The sequence below is a fragment of the Sciurus vulgaris genome, assembly GCF_902686455.1.
Source record: "Sciurus vulgaris genome assembly, chromosome: 6".
NCBI classification, from domain to species: Eukaryota; Metazoa; Chordata; class Mammalia; order Rodentia; family Sciuridae; genus Sciurus; species Sciurus vulgaris.
Genome location: NC_136466.1, coordinates 52,533,150 through 52,553,681, shown reverse-complemented (window position 1 = coordinate 52,553,681; position 20,532 = coordinate 52,533,150). Strand labels below are relative to the sequence as shown.

Below are 20,532 nucleotides of genomic sequence, written 5' to 3'. Positions count from 1 at the left end.
GAGAAGTATCTTCTCCAGGAAAGTGATCCAGCTCATCGCTTCAAAACAGCTATGCTTTTCAGAAGCCTAGGAGAGTCTTCCTTCTTTTCTTTTCTTTTTTTTTTTTTTTTTTTTTTTTTTTTTATTTATTTGGGATGGGACTCAGGGGCACTCAACATTGATCTATAAACCCCAGCCCTTTTAAATTTTTTTTTTTATTTTCAGACAGGGTCTTACTAATTGCCCAGGCTGGCAATTTAAACTTGCAATTCTCCTGCTTCAGCTTCCTGAGTCCCTGGGGTTACCATGATGCACCACCAGGCCTGGCTAAATTTCCTCCATTTTCATTAACCCAAGCTTCTTTTAAACCTGGCAACTAAGGGGACCCTAAGTTGGATGACTTTTCTATGCCTTTCACCAATACCTGTTCGACCCCTAATAGGCCAGCACACATCTGACAGTGATGGGTGCGTTTTCCACTGCCATGTGGGTTTTAGGCCTGAAAACAGGATTGGATACATGTTGATGTGGCAATGTCTTCCAAATGGCCTCCCTCAATTCACCTAAAAGACAAGTCGCCAAGAGGCTATCACTGACCTCTTTCTGACATTGTCCCCTCCAGACGACTGGGTGAGTCAGGAAGGTGTGTTTTTATGACACTGTGGGCCCAGCCAGCCTCTTTTAGCAGCGTGACTGAGAGAGTACATGTTGTGCTCAGCCTGTTGGCTCCAGTCTTGGAGCATAAAGTATGTGTTACAACAACAGGCACAAGAGTCCTGACCACACTCCTCCCTATCTCTAGATCTGTAATGAGAACATTTGAGGTAAATGCATACAATCAAGAAACATGGCTGCAAGTTAGAATGCTAAGGGAGTTTCTGATTTGCAGCCCTGAGATGCAGATCCTTTTACTCTGGTTCCAGACCCCACACATTTTGAAAGAAAACAGCCAGAAGATGGGGAAAGCTGATCATGTTTGTGAGATCAGCTTGAAGTCCATGCCACACTTAAGAGTTTGGGGTTTCATTATGCAAAGAAAGTAGCCAGTACCCACAGGCCCCCTAATGTTCATTGGAAACTTACCCAGCATGTTAGTCTGATTCTGCCTTTAGAATCATTATCCTGGAATATCCTAAACCAGTAATTCCATACTCATTTCATTTTAAACATGAAACTTGAGAACAAGGACTAGATAGTTTCCAAAGTAATAATTTAAAAGTAAGAATATTGAATTAAAATAAAGGGTCGTCTTCATCTGATCAGCCTAATCTTTTACAACAGCTTGAGTAATCTGCACTTCCCTAAAAGTCAATTTATAGGCTCATTTGCTGCCTGAAGACCATGCAACCTGCTATGTCCAAGAGGCTGTAGTTTGGAGGGTTCCAGAATGCTGGGCATTCAAGTACCAAGCCTTACCCTATCTTGCAGGTAACCACTTTGATTAATATCCCTACCCAATCCTGGTTGACGGTGAGAACTCTGGTAAAAGCCCAAGAACTCTTCACGACACAAATTGGGGACACCTGGAAGTCATACATCTTTAGTGATCCAAGTCAGGGGTCAGGACCCTGTGGTCAGTCCACACACAGGGGATTGGGTACCTCCCAGAACCATGAACATACAACTATCTGCTTCAGCGTCTGTAACTGGGGTTAATCCCCCATTTATTATAGTCATGTAAGTGTTAAAAGAATGTTGTATTTGCAGAGTATGTGTATTTCTGCAAGTGCTTCAGTGTTTAATTATTGCTAAAGTCATTTGAGGTTTTTGACATAGATTCTATTTTAGTAAGATAAACTCAGCATAACCCAACATTGCCAAAAATGAATTCCTAAGGTAGATGACTAAAATAAACCAGCAATAAATATTGGCTGTTGGAATGGGAATTATATCTCTGTAATGTAGACACAGCATTAATGACTCATTTTCAAATAACAGTCTCTCCCAGGGATAATTGGTATGAGGGAGGGAAGAAAGAAGTCCGTTTCTTTTAGGCAGCAGAATTGAAGAGGAATACAAACCCATCAGGCAAGAATGTTCTTAGATCTACTTTGTCAAAAGAGATATTGCCCCTGGAGTCCACAGGGGATTGACATGGACAGACTTCATTGAGACTGAAATAAGCCATCCTAGGGGCTGAGGTGACTGATTTGGGAAAAAGTTGGTTTTCATTCCCTTAGAACCGAATGTATCCCCAGATACACCTAATGCATCTTACATGGCATGAATTACCTTATCAGTCACACTGGGTGCTGCCATGTTCCTTTGCTGCTTGGAATTAGTGGATGCATTTAGGCCCTCTTTACTTCCTAAGGTCAAATTCTGAACTTGTGGCCCACTGGATTGAGCTTTGCAACTTCTCTGGTGTACCAGAAGGCGATCTGGGGCAAAGGTCCGGCTACAGGTTGGGCAGGGTACAAGTTGAGCTTGACTTGACTCCTCTTGGCTGGGCTGTCCAGTTGGAAGGGGCTGAGGCTTCTGTGGGAGTGGCCGGCGGAGCTCCTTAGGAAGTCGGTCGTTTTCTACTTTCCACTTTTCCAGGCATTTGGGTTCATGAATAGGAAGGGACATGGTGCCAAATTCTCTCCCACAAATGTAGCAGACGAGAGTCCTTGGTCGGGTTGGGAGTCCGCCAGAAGCTTTCTTGGGGCTGGGAAGATCATCAGAATTACTGGGGTTTGGTGCTCTGAGACTTTCACCCTTTGGCTTGCAGCTTCTCTGGTGAACAAGGAGACGATCTGGCAGGAAGGTGCGGCCACAGGTCTCACAGGGCAGCAACTGAATATGGGCACTCTGAAATGCTGCCTCATTCTCTGCCTTAAGGCTGTAGGACCCACTTCCACTGAGAGGCTGAGGTTTGGAGGGTTCTGGCCTCCTCAGATGCTTGGGCAACTTGCTATTTTCAATGTGCCACTTCTCCAAGCACTGGGGTTCATGAATTCCTAGTGATTGGGACCCAAATTCTCGGCCACAAATGTAGCAGACCCGGAATCCAGGCCTGCGGGATGGGATCACAGGGGGGCTTAGTTGGTTTTCGGACATTGTTCTCCTACTTGGCCGTTTCAATAGTATCACTGTTCCAGGTCTACTTTTCTGAACATTTGTCTTTATTTTTTCCTCAGGATTGACACACTCTGCTTCTGGCAAAAGGCTAGAATGGGAGTCACTCAATAGGATGCCTTGGTTGACGAGGAAGGTAGGTTCCTTCGAGTGATGGAAAGTTTGTTGCAATTTGTTGGAAATCCTTTTCTTCTTTCCTCTTTCCATTAACAAAGAAGGTTTTCTCTAGTGTTTGCTCTGATTTTCCGCCAGACTCATTCTGGGCTGTTGCTTAGCGTGAAGGCTAGAGTGAGGTTGGTCGTCCTGGCTTCCATGCTGTTGACAGTAGCTTAGGCCCAAAGACCATGACTCAGAGCTTCATTGCAGGTCAGCAGTCTGGAATGTTGAAAAGACCCCATGAAACCTGAGGTGTCTCCAAGATCTGTGGAGGTAGGATGGGAGCATAAATAAAGAAGTTATTACACACACACATGTACACAGCCCTGAGATAAGTGATAAAGGGCAGTACTGTTTCTAATTACACTTGTATCCTCTTTGGCTAGCACTGTAATTAGCACACATATTTTATTCAATAAACATTATAATAAATATGAAAAATGTCTATTTATGAATTGTACTGTTACTATGTTGAAAGAAGTGTTCTGCCCAAGGAAAGATTGACAAATACTGTATATTGCAGATACAGGTGGCACACTAAGAAGCCAAGTTCAGGGTAAGAAGACCAAAGAAGAGAACTGTGAAAATTAGATTAATAAAATCAGCAGATAATGCAAAGTAACATACAAACTTCCTACCTCAGGGATTCTTGACTTTTTAATGGCAAGGATTCTTTTGATAGTTCTACAAAACCTATGGACTTATTGTTAAGTTTTCAAAAACAAAGAAAAAAATTTTAATATTGTAGATGAAACCAATGTTGTTGAAATTTGTCCAACATTTTTAGTTGTGAGATGCATTTTAATTGAGATATAATAGTATTGCGGGCTTCTTGAGTATCCATGGACAAGCAGTGAGGAATCTTGGAGGATGTCTGCACGTCTATGCTCAGATGTTTCTTGGTGCTCTCTCTTTAGGCATCATTCTTTATTTTCTTGTTTTGTATATGTATGTCTCCTAAATGCTTTTTATAAAAAACATAGCCATTGTTTTTCCCCAAATGAACCAGAAGAAAGGACCGATAAGATGATGATAAGATCTCATTATGGGCAGAAGCCTAAAGAGTTTTTATCTTCAGGAAGTCATAAGAAAATTTTACAACAGGTTGACAACCTAGCCCAAGAAAGAAAATTTTCAGAAGTCTTAGAAACTTATTCATTTTCAGGATGACCTAGGTCAGGGTTAGAGACTCGCAAACATCCATTGAGATCACAGTGAGAACGGCACCTGATCTGAGGCAGGATACTATGCATGACAGCAAACACCCAAGGTCAGGCAGAGCAAGCACCCAGTGCTGGTAGTATGGAAATACAGGGTATCATGTTTAAAAGGAACAAAATAGAGCTGTGAGATCTGAGCTCAGTTCCTATATTTTGATGCCAAGAAAAGTCTGAATCTTTGCAGGTCAGAGTATCAAATCAGGTCTGGCACAGAGAAGGAAGTTATTCTTCATTTTGACAGATCGTAAGACAGTGATATTAACACGTGGCAAAAGAATGTGTTGGCCCCAAACATAGTGGCCAGCATAGAAAATGAAACTCAGAGAAAATTATCACTTGATCAGTACCATCCAGAAGAGACAGTAAATCCAGGGAACATAAAGAACAGGGTTAAAAGATTTCACTGGGTTTTTATCAGCATATTCGTTGGCTCTGATTTTTTAGGACTTCCTGTTTAGTTTCCCATTTTTCCTGATACCAGGAAGCTACAACACTAAAAGTACATAAGAAAACCGATTAGAAAAATTAGTGCAATCAAACAACCTCCCTTCCTCTATGTTATTTCCCCCTCCCTTTCCCCATCTCTCTCTCTCTTTCTCTCTCTCTCTCTCTCTCTCTCTGTCTCTCTTCCCCTCTCTTATACACACACACACACACACACACACACACACATACACACACAGAGCTGTCAATTCTGTTCCCCAAAGATTAGAATACTGAGAAAACCCCATAACTCACCCCAACACTCTTCCATTTCTCTCCTGATGAGGTAAGAGAGTAATATTTATATGCCAGATGCTGCACTAATTTTTTATATACATAATTTCAGTTAATTCTCAAATCATGATGAGGCAGATATTATTATTTCGACTTTATAAACAAACTGTGACTCAGAAAAGACAAGTAACTCACCCAAGACAGTTTCTAAATGACAGAACTGGGAATCAATTCCAGTTCTCTTTGGCTTCAATATGCGGCTCTTTCCATTATTCATTCGGCCTAAATTTCACCAACAGAGCTTCTTCTCTTTAGTTTTGATCCCTGTTTTAATGTACTATTCATATGCCTCAAGGGAAGGTAACTAAGCTCTCGCCAGTCTTTATGTTCCCCATTAGGAGAAGAAAGAGTCAAAAGGGAAGAGCAGGGAGAGGGCCCAGATGGGAAAAGCAGAAGAGGGAGATCAGGGTTCTTGAAAACAAGATTTTTCCTGGAGTAGCAGGGAGACTTGTTTTATTTTGCTACATATGTGGTTTTCTAGATGAACTTTTTTCGTGAGTGAAGTGCAATACAGATCCTTTTCTTGGTCTTGCCAATGTCTTAAGAAAAATCTACATAACCAGCCAGGGGTGGAGTTGGGTGAGGGGGAGTGCAGAGGGTCAGAAATGACTGCTCACTCTGTTTTGACAAAGGACTCCAAGTGAGAGCCCATGCTGCCCACGGAAGCTGCGGGGTGTTCAGCTTGCAGCCACATCACCGTTTTGATGAGGGTACACAAGCATTTGTGCACACACATAAGTTCTCTGTCACAACATGATGATGCTTCTTAACATCCCATCCGAATCTTCATCTCGTTTTTTTCTAACATCCCTTACCTCCTGAAATTTCTCTCTCATCATGATTTTATAAAGGTATCAAAGTATAAAAGATGAGAGTGCTGGAAAGGAGAAAATTTTGGGGAGCTGAGGTTTCTAGTGGACAAATTTATGATGTTTCTGTCAGTGATTCTGCCAAAGCAATATACCATGGCAGAGCCTGGTCAGCTGTTCCACTCTATAAGTTAGTTCTAAAAGCAATAGTTCTGGAAAATACTAAATACATATACTTAAATCACTTAAGAAATTGGCCTGTCACCCAGACACATCATAAAGAAATGTTGCTAGTTTATAAAGAGAACCACTTTGCAAAGCCAGCCAGCTTCACCCCAAGCATCTGTGGAGAAATGTTCACTCAGCTGGCCTGAATTCTTCATTTTGACCATATTTGCACATTGGCCATCTAAAGAATGTCTTGGAAGGTTCACGTTTTATCAATATGATGCCATTTTTCCATTCCCTTTGGGGTTCATGGGAAGGGAGAGACAAATTCACAAACTTAAGTGTAATAACCGTGGAAATTCAAGATCTATCTTGGCATTAGAGGTGTTTCTCTACGAGAGGGAAAAGAATACAACGAAAAGTGATGAAACTTTTTAAAAAATAATTTAGTCCTTTAAAATATAACAAACATAATTGGTACATAACACAACTCCTCCTGATTAATATTGAATATTAAGAGTTTAAATGGTTGAACATATAAATAAGGGAGAGTTGAGGCTGATGCTGACTCTGAATGAAATTCTAAAGTAAAGGAGATTTGTTTTTAATATCTTTCCTCCACCCCACTTAGCAACCTCCACTTTTCCCAGCCTAGTATCCTCATATTTCTCTCCAGTCTTTCTTATCTATGAAGTCTTGCCTTCAAAAAGGAGATGATACAGATCCAAGATGGCGGACTAGAGGGAGGCTGCGTTCCTTGTCACTCCGTAACTCCGGTTTCAAGCAGAGGATATCTGTTTCTTGGTGAGGCAGTTTTTGCTGCTTATCAATCCCCTGCTGTTTACCCCATTTGTCTACTGTGATCACCTGCAGTCTGCCAGCATATCAACGCCTTTTTTGAGTGCAGCTTGCTCACTGTCAGGCATCTGTCGTCTGCCATTTGCCTGCCTCTCGCCTGTCCATCGCCTGCCTTACACCTACCTATCCATCACCCAACACATGAGGTTCACCTCCCGATCTTCCGACAACAGTCAGCAAACTGATCGCCCACGGCCAGTGGAGCACCAGCTGCCTGCTGTTGCCTGGAAGTTCACTATTGCAGTACCTGCAAGTTTGATTACACGTGGCTGCCACCATTTTGAGACAACAGCCAGGCCCCATAGGACCCCCTGGCCGGACTGACTGAGCCACATCTCCAGGATCCCTCAGCCCGACTGATCACTCCCTGCCTCTGGGGCCCTCACATCCACTGACTGCTCCCTGCCGCCAGGACCCCCAGACCAACTGACTGTGCCCTATCACCGGGACCCCAGACAGACTGATTGCACCCAGCCTCCAGGATTCCACAACCACGCCAAACACATCCGACCTCTAGGACCCCTGCCTGACCAACCACATCCTGCCTCCAGGACCCCCTGCTGACCAGGGCCACACCTTGAGCTGCAGCTCCCCATTTGCCAACACATTTGGAAGCCAGAGCAGCCATCTTGGATAATCCTGGAAGCAGTAGCTCTGATCTTTAGGTGGGGCAAATCCCATCCTGAGATGCCTACTGGAGTCTTGAAGCTCATTGTCAGGTACCTCTCATGCATCAGGCTACTGAAGACTGGGAGGTTTCATTACTATATATTACTATATGACTGTTATACTGTAGATTTTCTTTTTTCTCCTTATTGAAAAAAATTAAGTTTTTATTTCTTTACTTTTCTTGCTCTCTTTTCCTTTGGTTTACCTGTTCCCTCAGAGCCTCTTTCTCCCTTTTTTGCATGCTAACATCCAATTTCTTTTGATTACACTCTCACCCTTTCTACTATCTAGAACTTCTGTATATTCTTTTCTTATCCCATTAACAGCCACATTCTACATCCCTCTGCATCCTCTTTGTCTTCCATATGAAACTGCAGACCTTATTGCAAATCTGTTTGTTTTACTGAAGAAAATATTTGAGCTCATTCTGTTTATTATGACAATTTTGTTATTGTCCTCATAGGGGCTATTTGGTCTAGGATTGCATAGTGTCTGAATTAGGCACTGCTTATATTGATCTCCCCTTAAAGAAAGGGTTTTGGAAACCTGTAGGGCCACTATAAGCCTATAGGAGGAAATCTGCAATACCCTAGATCTGAACTACTAGAGGGGAAGGTGCATGGACAACATGAAAAAACAAGGGAAGAAAATGACCCAAACAAATCTAGATTCTATAGTAATAGAATCCAATGACAGTATGGTAGAAGAAATGTCAGAAAAGGACTTCAGATGATACATAATTAAGATGATTTGCGAAGCAAAGGACGAGATAAAAGAGCAAATCCTGGCAATGAATGATAATACCAATAAGCTGAAAGAGCAACTGCAGGAAGCAAAAGATCATTTCAACAAAGAGATAGAGATTCTCAAAAAAAACCAAATGGAAATTCTTGAAATGAAGGAAACAATAAACCAAATAAAAAACTCAATGGAAAGCATCACCAAAAGACTAGACCACCGGAAGATAGAACCTCAGACAATGAAGACAAAATGTTTAATCTTGAAAATAAACTTGCTGAAACAGAGAAGATGGTGAGAAATCATGAACAGAATCTCCAAGAACTATGGGACATCATGAAAAGACAAAATTTAAGAATTATTGGGATTGAGGAAGGCACAGAGAAACAAGCCAAAGGAATGAACAACCTATTCAATGAAATAATAGCAGAAAATTTCCCAAACCTGAAGAATGAAATAGAAAATCAAAAACAAGAGGCTTGCAGAATACCAAGTGCACAAAATCACACCAAGGCACATTATAATGAAAATGCCTAACATTCAAAATAAAGATAGGATTTTGAAGGCCGTGAGAAAAGCATCAGATTACATATAGGGGGAGACCAATACCGATAGCAGCTGACTTCTCAATCCAGACTCTAAAAGCTAGAAGGGCCTGGACAACATATTTCAAACTCTGAAAGAACATAGTTGCCAACCAAGAATCCTATACCCAGCAAAATCGACCTTCAGATTTGAAGATGAAATAAAATCCTTCCATGATAAATAAAAGTTAAAAGAATTTACAAATAGAAAGCCTGCACTACAGAATGTTCTCAACAAAATATTCCATGAGGAGGAAATGAAAAACAACAATATAGGTCAGCAAAGGGAGGAACTACCTTAGAGAAAAACCACTCAAAGGAAAAACCAAGCCAAGTTAAAAACCAAAAATAAGCCAATGACTGGGAATACAAATCATATCTCAATAACAACTCTGAACGTTAATGGCCTAAATTCATCAATCAAAAGACATAGACTGGCAGAATGGATTAAAAAGAAAGACCCAACAATATGCTGCCTGCAAGACACTCATCTCGTAGAAAAAGACATCCACAGACTAAAGGTGAAAGGATGGGAAAAAACCTACCATGCACATGGACTCAGTAAAAAAGCGGGGGTTTCCATCCTTATATCAGATAAAGTGGACTTCAAGCCAAAGTTAGTCAGAAGAGATAAAGAAGGACATTTCATACGCTTAAGGGAACCATAAATCAGGAAGACATAACAATAGTAAATATTTATGCCCCAAATAACGGTGCATCCCTGTACATCAAACAAATACTTCTCAATTTCAGGAATCAAATAGACCACAACACAATAATTCTGGGTGATTTTAACATACTGCTGTCACCACTAGATACATCTTCCAAACAAAAACCAACCAAAGAAACCATAGAACTCAATAACACAATCAATAACCTAGACTTAATAGATATATATAGGATATTCCATCCGTTAATGAGTGGATTCACTTTCTTCTCAGCAGCACATGGAACCTTCTCAAAAACAGACCATATGTTATGCCACAAAGCAGCCCCTAGGAAATGCAAAAAAATAGAGATACTGCCTTGTGTTCTATCAGATCATAATGGACTGAGAGTAGAAATCAATGACAAAATAAAAAACAGAAATTACTCCAACACCTGGAGACAAAATAATATGCTATTGAATGAAACATGGATAACAGAAAACATCAGGGAGGAGATAAAAAAAATTCGTAGAGGTCAGTGAGAATGATGATACAACATATCAAAATCTCTGGGACACTATGATAGTGGTACTAAGAGGAAAATTCATTGCATGGAGCACAGTCCAGAGAAGAATGAAAAGTCAACAACTAAATGACCTAACATTACAGCTCAAAGACCTAGAAAAAGAACAGAATAACAACAAAAGTAGTAAAAGACAGGAAATAATTAAAATCAGAGCTGAAATAAATGAAATTGAAACAAAAGAAACAATTCAAAAAATTGACAAAACAAAAAGTTGGTTCTTTGAGAAAGTAAACAAAATAGACAAACCCTTAGCCACACTAACAAAGAGAAGGAGAGAGAAAACTCAAATTACTAAAATTCATGATGAAAAGGAAATATCACAACAGACACCACTGAGATACAGAACATAATGAGAAGCTACTTTGAAAATCTATATTCCAACAAAATGGAAACTACCGAAGACATTGACAAATTTCTAGAGACATATGCTCCTCCCAAACTGAACCAAACTGACATACACAGTTTAAACAGATCAATATCAAGCAATGAAATAGAAGAAGCCCTTAAAAATCTACCATCCAAGAAAAGCCCAGGACCAGATGTATTCTCAGCCGAGTTCTACAAGACCTTCAAAGAAGATCTCATTCCAATACTTCTCAAAGTATTCCAGGAAATAGAAAAGGAGGGTACCCTACCAAACTCATTCTATGAAGCTAATATCACCCTCATACCCAAACCAGGAAAAGACACATCAAGGAAAGAAAATTGTAGACCAATATCCTTGATGAATATAGATGCAAAGATCCTTAACAAAATATTGGCAAACCATATCCAAAACCATATTAAGAAAATTGTGCACCAAGATCAAGTGGGGTTCATCACTGGAATGCAAGGATGGTTTAACATCGATAAATCAATCGACGTAATCCATCATGTCAATAGACTTAAGGATAAGAATCATATGGTTATTTCAATTGACGCGGAAAAAGCGTTCGACAAAATACAACACTCCTTCATGCTCAAAACACTAGAAAAAATAGGCATAGTAGGAACATACCTGAACATTGTAAAGGCTATTTATGCTAAGCCCATGGCCAACATCATTCTTGATGGAGAAAAACTGACCATTCCCTTTAAAAATGGGAACAATACAGGGACGTCCTCTTTCACCACTTCTATTCAACATTGTCCTCGAAACTCTAGCCAGAGCAATTAGGCAGATGAAAGAAATTAAAGGGATATGAATAGGAAAAGAGGAACGTAGGCTGTCACTATTTGCTGATGACATGATTCTATATTTAGAGGATCCAAAAAACTCCTCCAGAAAACTTCTAGACCTCATCAATGAATTCAGCAAAATAGCAGGCTATAAAATCAACATGCATAAATCTAAAGCATTTTTATACACAAGCGACGAAACAGCTGAAAGGGAAATGAGGAAAACAACTCTATTTGCAATAGTCTCAAAAAAAAAAAAAATACTTGGGAATCAATCTAACCAAAGAGGTAAAAGATCTCTACAATGAAAACTACAAATCATTGAGGAAAGAAATTGAGGAAGACCTTAGAAGATGGAAAGATCTCTCATGTTCTTGGATAGACAGAATTAATATTGTCAAAATGGACATACTACCAAAAGTGCTATATAGATTCAATGCAATTCCAATTAAAATCCCAATGATGTACCCTACAGAAATAGAGTAAGCAATCATGAAATTCATCTGGAAGAATAAGAAACCCAGAATAGCTAAAGCAATCCTTAGCAGGAAGAATGAAACAGGGGGTATCGCAATACCAGAACTTCAACTATACTACAAAGCAATAGTAACAAAGACGGCATGGTATTGGCACCAAAATAGACAGGTAGATCAACGGTACAGAATAGAGGACACAGACACAAACGCAAATAAATACAATTTTATCACACTAGACAAAGTTGCCAAAAATATGCAATGGAGAAAAGATAGCCTCTTCAACAAATGGTGCTGGGAAAACTGGAAATCCATATGTAGCAGAATGAAACTAAATGCCTATCTCTCACCCTGCACAAAAATCAACTCACAATGGACCAAGGACCTTGAAATTAGACCAGAGACCCTGCATCTTATAGAAGAAAAAGTAGGTCCACATCTTCAACTTTTTGTCTTAGGATCAGACTTCCTTAACAGGACTCCCATAGCACAAGAAATAAAAGCAAGAATCGATAACTGGGATAGATTCAAACTAAATAGCTTTCTCTCAGCAAAGGAAACTATCAGCAATGCAAAGAAAGAGCCTACAGAGTGGGAGAATATCTTTGCCACTCATACTTCAGATAGAGCACTAATTTCCAGCTCTACACGAAGAATACAAATAACCCAATCAACAAATGGGCTAAAGATATGAACATAGACTTCACAGAAGAAGATCTACAAGCAATCAACAAACATATGAAAAAATGTTCAACATCTCTAGTAGTAAGAGAAATGCAAATCAAAAGCACCCTAAGATTCCATCTCACCCCAATTAGAATGGCGATTATCAAAAATACAAGCAACAGGTGTTGGCGAGGATGTGGGGAGAAAGGTACACTCATACATTGCTGGTGGGGCTGCAAATTAGTGCAGCCACTCTGGAAAGCAGTGTGGAAATTCCTTAGAAAACTTGGAATGGAACCACCATTTGACCCAGCTATCCCACTCCTTGGTCTATACCCAGAGGACTTAAAATCAGCATACTACAGAGATACAGCCACATCAATGTTCATAGCTGCTCAATTCACAATAGCCAGATTGTGGAACCAACCTAGATGTCCTTCAATTGATGAATGGATAAAACAACTGTGGTATATATATATATATATATATATATATATATATATATATATATACAATGGAATATTACTCAGGTATAAAGAATAATAAAATCATGGCATTTGCAGGCAAATGGATGAAACTGGAGAATATCATGCTAAGTGAGATAAGCCAATCCCAAAAAACCAAAGGATGAATGATCTTGCTGATAAGCGGATGATGACACATAATGGTGGGTGGGAGGGGGGCAAGAATGGAGGAAGGAGGGGCTGTATAGAGGGAAAAGAGGGATGAGAGGGGTGGGGGGAAGGAAAAAATAACAGAATGAAGCAAACATCATTACCCTATGTAACTGAATGACTACGTAAATGGTATGCTGTTACTCCATGTACAATCAGAAACAACATGTATCTCATTTGTTTACAATAAAAATAAATTAAAAGAAAAAAAAAAGGAGCTGATAGACCTATTTACACCAAGGCTTATGACTGATGATGTAATATCCCTCCTTGAGTCTGGCAGAAACAGCTAGTTTCTTACCAATAGCTTTTCTTCCCAGCTCCCTTAAATTAACACAGCTCTAGTATTTAGCTGGGACATGTTACCCCGCTACGAGTCTGTAAGTTTCTTTGCAGCTAGTGGAAGAATTGGTGGGACTTATGAGAGTGGAAGCACAACCTACTCCTCTTCCTTCCCTTCACAGATGCTTAGAGAACAGACGTGACGGCTGAACCTGTTAACAGCCGTCTTGGACCAGACTACATCCATGTAACCTTCGACAGGACAGAGTAGAGACCTGGGCAGACTTGGGTCCCTGATAAGTGCTAAAACCATCAGGGGTGGTGGTTGGAGGGTGGGTGGGGTCCTAGAAGCCCCTCCAAAGGGGAAAAGGGAACCTCAACTTGTCCCAGGCAGGTTCTTTACTTTTTTTTCACCACAGAAAACAATTTCAGGGCACATCAGATAGTAAAGCCATAAGAGATTTATTTAGAAAAAGAAAGTAGCTAGACAGGCTGGCACTCAAAGGAGGGAGTACAGGTACCCCAGAGTGAGATGTACTTTGGGGGGAACCAGGTCTTCCTTTAAAGGCAACTGTGAAGGTGGGCATGGGATAGTGTGTGGGAACAACATTACCTTGGTAATGGTGGTCTCATCTTCCTTCAGGAACCTCAGGTTGACACTGTCTCCTCATCTAGAGGATGTTTGGAATGTGACTATACTATCGGTTTCTTTCTCTTCCCCCTTTTTTTCTTCAGGTACTAGGGATTAAACCCAGGGGTGCTTAACCACTGAGCCACATCCCCAGCCCTTTTTATATTTTATTTAAAGACTGGGTTTCACTGAGTTGCTTAGGGCATTGCTAGTTGCTGAGACGGCTTTGAACTCACAATCCTCCTGCCTCAGCCTTCTGAGCCACTAGGATTACAGGTGTGTGCCACAGCACCCAGCTTACTATAGGTTTCTTAAAATACATCTTTGTTTGCCTTATCTAATCCGAAAATACACTGAGTTTGCTAACACTGTACTTAAGCTTTAATTAAAGTGAATTTGTTTTCATGAATGAGTGAATTTACAACAACTCCAAGATTTGTAGATTTCTCAGAAATTTGAGAGTGACAGACCTGGAGCAAAAAAAAAAAAAAAAAAAGAACAACAACAACAACAAAAAACCAACAGATTCAGGGAATAAATCTAATTGTGGGGCTTCTAGATTTTAGATTTATAGCTATTGTCTCTTTATCCTTCCATTTTTCTTTCTGCCTGTCTTTATTTCTTCTATCCTACCTTGATATGAGTTGTAGCATACCTTTGCTGGACTTTATTCACACAAGAGAAATGTTTATTTGCATTTTGGCCCATTTTTAAGGGGTCACCGATTCATGTGAAATTTATCAGAGATTGAAATTAATCTTTATTTCAACAGTTGTTTTTGGATTTGCACAAAATGAATTCTAACAGTGATATTTCAAATTTCAAGGTTTTTTTTTTTTTTAATATCGTTGTACTGGATATTAAACCTAGAGGTCCTCTCCAAATGAACTACCTCAGCAGCCCTTTTTCACTTTGTATGTTTTATTTTTAGGCAGGGTCTCACTAAGTTGCCCAGGCAGGCCTCAGACTTATGACTCTTCTCCACCAGCCTTGAGATGACAGGTGTGCGCCACCACACCCAACCCAAATCATCTTTTTTTAATGCAATAATTTTTTAAGGGTGTATATGTTTGGGGGCAAAACTGACTTATTAAAATATATACATTTTCTTTAAAATCAGAACTAAAAGACTCAAAACTATAAATCTTATGCCAATGGATCTTAAGAAATTGATTTACAACACTTCCTAGAGATTTTTTTTTTTTTGGAAAAAAAAAGACATTTTTCTGCAAGAAAATAAAAACGTATTTTTTCCTATGAACTTTTTAAAGAAACAGGAAGAACCATTGTGCCAGTTATTAACTTCCTGTGCTGACACTCCCAACCCTCTTGCCTATCTTCAGCTTTCTGATGCTGGCATTTGAGATTCTGTACAGCCCACTTCAGCCTTGCCAGCTGGCTCCAGGGTATGCTCTGCCAATAACCTTACAAAGAAGAATGCAATGCTGGAGGAGGAAAAGGGGACTTACTCCTTTTTGAAGGCTTCCTGGCTGCTTGTGGTTGCTGTGTGCATCACCCCAGCTGCACATCTTAAACCTGTAGCAGCAGTTCTTTCCTGTAGTAACAGCTGAATCCAGTTTACAGTTTTTTCAACACTTGTAAAACTGATTTGCTGACCCTCCCCCACCAGACACTAACACCAGCCAATCTGTGCTTCTCCTTGAAGATACGATTTTTCAGCCCATCAGTCACCTTTTCTAAGTTTTAATAATTCAAGCCTCTTTCCTTCTATCCTTCAGCCTAGGGATGGTAGCTGTCACCTCCCTTACAGTTATTTTCTTTCTTTCTTTTTTTTTTTTTTTTTTAACTCTGTTGCCACTTAGTTAACAGCACTTTAGTGCCTAGTTAACAGCACTTTATATTAAATTCTGCTTAAATAACAGGCATGGTTTCTGTTTCCTGACTGACATAACCACACTCAGAATATAAGTGATAAAAATGTGTGCTACTCAAACTACATGTTGCTTTAATATTGCAAAAATGTGCACACAAAAAAAATTCTTTTACAGCATTGGTGTTAGTTGGGTTTTCGTCACTGGGACCAAAATACCTGACAAGAACAACTTGGAGAAGGAAAATTTTATTTTGGCTCACAGTTTCAGAGATTTAGTCCATGGTTGGCCAGTTTCATCACTCTGGGCCTGAGGTGAAGCAGAACATCATGGCCAAAGGGTGTAGCCTGCTTACCGTGCCCAAAACATCCAGGAAGCAGAGAGAGAGGGAAAGGGGTTGCAAGGAAGATGAACCCTTCTAGGACAGGTCCCCAGTGACCCACCCCCACTAGCCATACCCCATCTGCCTACAGTTACCAGCCAGTTAACCCGTTCAAACTAGGATGAACTGATTAGATCATGGTTCTCATAAACTACTCATTTTACTTCCTAAGTTAACACAGGAGCTTTGGGGGGAAACCTCATATCTAAACCATGGCAGCATCTTAGAAAATGATTCTTGCCTTTATGTTTAAAATTCATTTCAGGAATATATTTTTCTGATTTTTATACCATCATCATGCTTTAAGAGCTAGAAAATGTTGCTCTTCCACTTGCCAGTAACTGACCTAAATTATAAGGGGGAAATATGTCATTTAAGTAGAGTTATATTTTCCTCAATTTTAAATGACATTCTGCTGATCACCCAACCATAGGCCACTGCTGCCACAGAGGGAGTCAAAGTAAAGTGATTCTACCCATAGACCAAAGATGACCAGAGTGAGGGGCACTGGTCCAGTTCTCTCTGGCTGGTTCTCTACACTCCTTTTTGGGTAGTAGCAGGGTCCCTGGCCCCTGCAGGCCTCAGGAAGTCTGATATATGAGTGGATAAAAGGACATGTGGGAACAACAAGGAACAGTACACGAAAGGTTAAAAACTAGAAAAACGTTCAGAAGAGTCATTTAGCCTAAGTCATGGTAGTGAGGAAATATTGGCATTTCCACATTGATTTTGAATAGCTAGTAAAATTTTCCTTCTCTTTGTCTCCTCTTCACTGTTAAGAATTTTAAACCAAGAAAAGTTCTTTCACTTTCATTCACTCTAATTGTCAGGTATGGACATCATAATCTATGATGTTACAAAACCTATGGAGGCAAAAAAGTAGGTGACAGGCCCTCTTATACTTCTAACTAGAGCCTTCTGCAAGGCCGTTTTATGTTGTTAAGGCTCATAATATCACCCTGTGAAAGCTATTGTTAGATCAAGCCTGTACTTTTCACTCTATATTGAGTATCCAAATCACAGACTACCCAAAACTCACAAATGCCACACAGGTATGACCTTGTAATTGCAATACTGACATCTGGAGTGGTGAAGAACTGGTTATGGAACAATCAGTATAATCAAATTAGAGGCCTATAATGCATTAAAAAAGTAGGCAAATAGAAAAAGTTGGGGTGAAGGGAATCAGATTTTTGAGTAACAGTGAGTTAAGTAACAAATGAGCCTTCACAGGAATTTCACATACCATAATTTTTTCACATTTAGGGTAATTCTATCCCAAGTATTGGTTCATAGGTCAAATAGGGCCTAAAATATATTCTTTTTTAGACTACAAAGAGTTAAAAATGTTTGAATTAGTTGCCATTATTTTAAAATTGAGAGATGTTCACTTTTTCTCTTGAAAAAGGTGGAATATCTAGCTATACAGAGCCTGCGTCCCATGTGGCCACATCCAACTTAAGCTGAAGCTGAGTAAAAGTTGTGCCTATCACTCAGACAGCCAGTCTTCACTCTTTAAAATTTTCTCACCAGTCTGCTGAGTTAGTTTACATTTCATGTCCCATATTTCTCACTGATCTGCTTCTTTAATTTATAGTTCATGCTTCATCCCTTGAGGCATTTGAGTTTTTGACCCTTGCTTGAAACTGCCCCTTTCCCACATTTTTCTTCTTAATTAAATATTTGAGAATCACTTCAAAGAACTGGAAATCCCAGTCCTTCAGAAATTGGGAATCCCCTTGAAGATATCCTATCTTTTCTGGAAGATGTTATTACTAAAACCACAATATATTTATTAGTAAAAATTTAGAAGGAAATCTTCCCGATGAAAGTAGGTTAAGGCTGCAATGCATGGTTCAAAGAAGAAGGAAAAAGTCCAAGAGAAAAGAAAGCAACAGTGACCTAAGAAGGACTGTTCCTAAGTTATGGGGGAGTCATGGGACAACACATCTATATACCAAGGGACCATTGTTTAGAACATCCATAATCAGACAATAGGGAAATAAAGACAATAGAGGAAAAAGGAAAACAGGAGCAAACAAAAAAATGTATTTTGTGGATCATCTGCATGTTTTGAAGGCATTCTTGTAATTATTTAATTATCACTTGTTATAATGAGAGCTACTCTTCTATTTAAGCCAATAGAAGAAGACCTTGATTTACCATTCAATGATGCTTCAGATGAGAAATGTTAGATATCTTTTCTTATTAGCTCAAAGAAAGAATCAGTCAATAAAAAGAATCATAAACAAGCTATTAATATAAACTATAATTAGATTTTAAAAATTTGGTATGGAATTATGCTTCCTTGTGCGGGTTATAAAATTGGGTGCACTTTTCTTCTGCCAAGCTAGTTAGTCAAGAAATACTTAAAAATTAGTTTGAATTGAAAATGTGTAAGAACAGCACAGCAATTCCTTCTCAATTTAGAATGAGATCTCCTAAATCTATCCAGAGCATAAGTTGATGTATTATGATAAAAAAATGGTAAAAATTAGGTATTCATGTTTTAGTGTTCAAAATAAAAAAAGAATCTCAAATAGATGCTTGTGTTTACTAGCGCCATTATGTGACACGCGTGCACAATGTTCCCACTCTCTTGATTTGCTGTCACTCAGTGCAACACTTTGGACACTGACTTCCAAGCCACAGGGAAGTAACATCTGAAGTGCAGTCACTGGACTAGTGTGTGCAGGTGGAAACAAACACAATGAAGAATACAGCTGCCCTTGAAGGAGCTGCTTGGTCAGGACAGACTGGCATGGGAAGGATGGACCTGACTGTATCCTGAAGGAACCTTTTTAACCACATCCCTCACTTACCCTGCAACAATCACAAGGTTGTGCCTTAGCTCCATCCACCTCTAGGAGGTCAGTGCCTCCTGGAGCCTGGCTAAGTCTTAAATTAATCATTATTATCATTCATTATATATATGAATACCCTCTGTTAATAATGATCTCTTCACTCAAACCTATCTGAGGAAAGCCTGGACAGGAAGTCACAAACAGCAGGGCCCAGAAAGCAGGCTGGACTTCTGCTGTGTGTATGAGGGCGCCTTTGTGTTCATATGCTCATCATGACTCCCCCGATTGTGACTCCTGGGACCTGGTAGTTGATATACGCCCACGAGCAGCGGGATGCTGTTTCTCAACATGGGCTTTTGTTGCTATTCTTCCTGCATCTCCCATCCTCCTATGTAAATAAGTCACCAGAAAAACTATTGTCATTCCATTTGGCATCACTGAGTCTTGTAAACAAGGCACTCATTCACAGGCCATATAGTTAGCACTCATTGCTGACTCAGAATCTACTACATCTTTTCCTGTCTGAGGAGAGCTTACACAGGATATCCCTGCTGGAGAAAACCACTAGAATGAGTCTCCTGGTGACTAGGAGGAACTTGTTCATTCTCTGTGTCCCAGGAGCCCAGGCAAAATATGAACTGTGGTGACAACTCTTTATTTGAAAACCTCCATAGCTTATGGCTTAAATTTTTTGTGGTTTAAATTTTGCTGAAAGCCTCCCTCCTGTGCATGTCCAATTACTATGAAATAGCGTGGAAGTCAGTGAGAGTATCAACTGACTTGTTCTGTTCTCCTGTAATTAAAAAAAAAAAAAATCTGCATGCGTACTTTAAGTCACACATAAAATTGGAAAGGTTAGCATATTTGATTGGTAGAATTCAACTACAAATCGACTCTAGTTGCTGATTTCTCCCATCTTTCTTGTGTTTTCAACAGGACATTTTTCTACCTTTTGTGTTCTGTGTCACCTTTTATGTTTCCACTGTCTATCTCCACTGTACAACTAGGACAACCCAATATAATAAGGACAAGACACCATCAAGAAGAGATAAAGACCGAAGCCTCCCATGGTTGACCTTACTGCTAATTTGCTCTGGATTTTCCATTTGGCAGGAGGGATAAAAGCAATACTAACCAATTTACCATTTTAAGTATGTGGCTTATATTTTAACTCCTCTATATGCTAGAGAAAGCAAAATATTATATATTAGAGGTGATGGGCTCAGTCTGATCACAGGAGACCTCAAATGTGAAGAGCCTTTCCCAAGTTCCTGAGAAAGAAGCAACAGCAAAAGAAATATGAAGCATGAAGGAGACCTGAGTAGTTGTTGTTGAGTTTAAAGATATAGGAAGAGGGCTACCAGCCAAGAAATGTGGTT

The 20,532-nt window shown here is 39.7% G+C and overlaps 1 protein-coding gene across 3 annotated transcripts in view; it reads right to left on the bottom strand.

The window, feature by feature from the left end:
* LOC306664671 (zinc finger protein 475) overlaps positions 1-20,532 on the bottom strand; it is a 60,108-nt gene that overhangs the window by 25,149 nt on the left and 14,427 nt on the right. For 2 of the 3 annotated variants that reach the window (XM_079145672.1, XM_079145674.1), the window contains exon 2: positions 2,212-3,460. In XM_079145672.1, coding sequence (XP_079001798.1) covers positions 2,212-3,246 — 1,035 coding nt within the window. In that variant the 5' untranslated portion in view covers positions 3,247-3,460. Of the gene's footprint in view, positions 1-2,211; positions 3,461-15,604; positions 15,918-20,532 lie in introns of those variants that run through there. The other variant, XM_079145673.1, reaches the window with a different exon arrangement.